The 3,460-nt window shown below is 37.8% G+C and overlaps 1 protein-coding gene across 1 annotated transcript; it reads right to left on the bottom strand.

Moving 5' to 3' along the window:
* Positions 1 to 637: 637 nt before the first annotated feature.
* Positions 638 to 3,176, bottom strand: LOC133881876 (endochitinase-like). The gene is made up of 3 exons (XM_062320934.1): positions 2,678 to 3,176; positions 2,452 to 2,602; positions 638 to 1,303 (listed from the first exon to the last, which is right to left on the bottom strand). The coding sequence occupies exons 1-3, from the start codon at positions 3,114 to 3,116 to the stop codon at positions 934 to 936; spliced, it is 960 nt and encodes a 319-aa protein (XP_062176918.1). The 5' UTR covers positions 3,117 to 3,176; the 3' UTR covers positions 638 to 933.
* Between the last annotated feature and the right edge of the window lie 284 nt (positions 3,177 to 3,460).

The following is a 3,460-nucleotide window of genomic DNA, read 5'->3' on the forward strand; positions in this document are numbered from 1 at the left end:
TCTTTGGGGCAAATTTTTGAAACGCTATCGGCGGCAAAACCTAACCGAGGCACATGTCGACCATCAGCACTGAAAACCTTGGTGTGGAAATGGACGGACTGTGAGACATCGAAGGCGACGATGACAACGATTTGGATGAAGATGACAGGAGGAGAAGGAATGATCTTTATAAATGACAACGGTCATGCTGCTTGCTCGTACTCCTTTCTGAGATCAGCGAAGTCTTCATTGGAGGTGATCGGATGAGATTAGCATTGTCTGCCATATTCATTCTCTTCGGTTTCCGCGTGATAATTCGTATTTGAAAACAGGTTCGACTTAACTGAATTTGGTTGGGTTGAGATCCGGCTAAATTGAATTGGATTAGATTTGAAGGCCTTCCAATTCCAAACAAGCCCGACCAGCAATGGGTTTGTAACGGAGGGAAGGGGGCATGCATTCATTATTCAAGTGCCTTTTGACCGAGAACTTAAAGTATATGGAACACTTAGAAGATAAACGATAACTCTCTTTACATGCGGAAAGTGTGTGGCTCCCTCTTAGAACCAAAGAAAGTGTCCGAATTGCCTTGTATGGCTTCTTATTTAGTCACTCACAAAATAAAGTATTAACAACTTAAAACACGTTAAATCAGTCCTTCTTAAAGTGATATGCCTCACTTTTCAGGTCTCACTCCATAGAATAGTTATATATATATATATATGTTTACATGAACTAATCTGTTTGAATGCTGGACATCACATCAATACCAGTGATCTGGGGGCTGCACCACCCATATTCAAATGTATTAACTAGATCTTTACTTCTTTATTCAGCTGTAATCTAGAAAGTTTCTAACTCGACCAGAAAATCTCCAATTACATAGGGTTATATTATTGTCTCCTTATTATACTAGTTTGAACCTTTATTTGCCTTGGGACATAGCAGTGCAGCTTAGGCAAAAGGCTTCTGATTGTTGCAGTCCAAGTTGTCCCCGTAGCTCACTCCCAAGATGTCACAGTACCTTTTGTAGAACCCGATCCTATCGGCTGCTTTATCAACAGGACCCTTCCCACATTCCTCCCCACCGTTGATTATGTTGGTAATGACACCATAGCCTGGAACCCGACCAGCTGACGTGTCGGCAGCAGACGGTGTCCATTTTCCGATGATGACATCGTGGCTCGACGGCTTGTTTGCCTGCGGGGTCATCCAAAACCATATGGCTGTCTTGAATGATATGGTTGCGTCTGTGGCTACCAGATCCGGATTGTTTAGCAGATCAGCTTCAATGGCTTTCCCCGCTTGCCCGTAGTTGTAGTTCCTGTTCAGGTCAATTAAACAATCAAAGTCGTCATATGTTAGGGTCAAAGTCTCTGGTATTATGGGCATGCTTGACAAACTACTTTTCTCACTCCGATTTTCTCTTAAAAAGTCAAAAAAAAAAAAAAAAAACATTCAAACTTTCTTTTACCTTTTATATTATATCGATCACTTTTTATTATTATATTCAAACAAAAAAATTTTGAAAACTTCACTTATAATTCAAACTTTAAAAATTGTTAATTTATGGTATCCATCTTTCGATTTTTTTCAATTTCAACCATTCGTTAGAATTTTTCGTTAAATCCTATCAAAATTCTCAAAATACCTCTGTGGTAAAAAAAAAAAATTATGAAAACTTTCAAAGATTTAGGCATGGGTACGTATTCTTACAAATTCTGACCAATACCTAAATCCTTGATTTTTTTTTTTCCCAAAATAAAAGAAGGGTATTTTTGTAATTTTTATAACATTTAACGAAAAATTCTAACGGAGGGTTGATATTGAAAAAAAACGAAAAATTAATACCTTAAGTTGACACTTTTTAAAGTTTGAGTATTAATTGCAAAAGTGATGAAATATCAAAGATTATAAGTGAAGTTTTTTCAAAAAACTCACTACGAAACAAAATTTTTTATTTTTCCATACAAAAAATTCAAAATTTCTTTCTACTTTATTTACATCAATAATTTCTTATTACTATTAAAAATAAAAAAACCCCTAAAAAGCCATTACCAAACTTTATATCACATCAACAAATTTTTATATGTTTAATTGTGTGGGTGTGTTGGTTGCAAATAAAGTTCATGTGATATAAACAATATAAATAAATCATAATCTGACCTATTTAATTAAATCATTTTTACTCATAAATCTTAATTCGCTAATTTCGTGTTAAATTTGTGTTAGGTTCACAAGTCGTGTAAAAAATTGACAGTCCTTAATGTCGCGTGTCAGGTTTAATTAATTTGTGTTAAGATATGAGTATAAAACTATATATATATATATGTCAACTTTCATCCGATCCATTTAAACAAGTCATATCCCTCAACCCTAAGTTGCTAATTAATTATATGTTGAGTTTGTGAATCGTGTCAAAACTTCCCAACATAGAAACGTTGAACTAATGTTGAAAATAATGAGACTTACCAAGTTAGTTGAAGGGGTCCCCGGCCATAATATTGTTTGCCGGCAGCGCACGGCCATTCGTTGGAAGGCTTACATTTGTCTGCCTTTTCGTTTTCCGTAATAAAGCAATAGCCCCATGCATATGGGCCATCTTGTGCACTTGCCCATCCTCCTACACAAAATATATACAATTAATCATCTTTTGCATTTAAATCCAACAAATCCAACAAAAACAAAACTTTCTCACCTGTGGTCTCGTGAGAGGTTTGAGCCAAGAAAGCAGCAATCTCCCTTTTACGTGTATTATCGTCACCGCTTGTGCCAAAGCCACCGAAAGATTGTGCAGCAGCGATGAAAGCATTGTATGTGTAGAATCCGTTACTTTTACACCGCCCATCGTTCCGATATTTAAGAAGTTGGTCGAATAGAGCAGCGCTGATGACGCTGCCGACATCGCCCCCACTCGGAGTGGGGGATGGGGTCGGGTTGGGGGGTGCAGGACTTCCGCCAGAGTTACATTGGCTCTGGCAATCAGTCCCACAGTAGTCAGCTGTGCTGCCACACCACCCAAATTTGCTACAACATAGCCCATTCGCACATAAAGCTCCGCCGGCCTGACTTCCACATTGTTCTGCTGAGGCTCCAAGCAAGAAAGCAAAGAAGAGAACCAAAGTATAGACCTTCATTTCTGTGTTTGAGGATATGTATATGTGGCGATATGGTTCGTGGAATTAAGAGATTGGTGGGTAAGTATATATAGTGGAGTCTACGGACGTAAGAGGGTAATTTTCCTTATCAAGGACTAGGGACCATATTTAATTGTGAGTCGTCGGTGACACAATTCTTCATCAAACACGTCATGTGCCGTGTGTCTTGCGTTGTTTTGCGGAGGATCACATGCCATAGATATTTCACTTTTAAAGAAATTTCCCTACTACTTTAACTTCTACAATAGAATTAGGGACTTTGTCAGTGCAAACTGCTGACAAAGAAAATTGATTAGTGAGTAATGTTTACCGCGGATGAATTA

Source organism: Alnus glutinosa, chromosome 11 (genome assembly GCF_958979055.1).
Source record: "Alnus glutinosa chromosome 11, dhAlnGlut1.1, whole genome shotgun sequence".
NCBI lineage: Eukaryota > Viridiplantae > Streptophyta > Magnoliopsida > Fagales > Betulaceae > Alnus > Alnus glutinosa.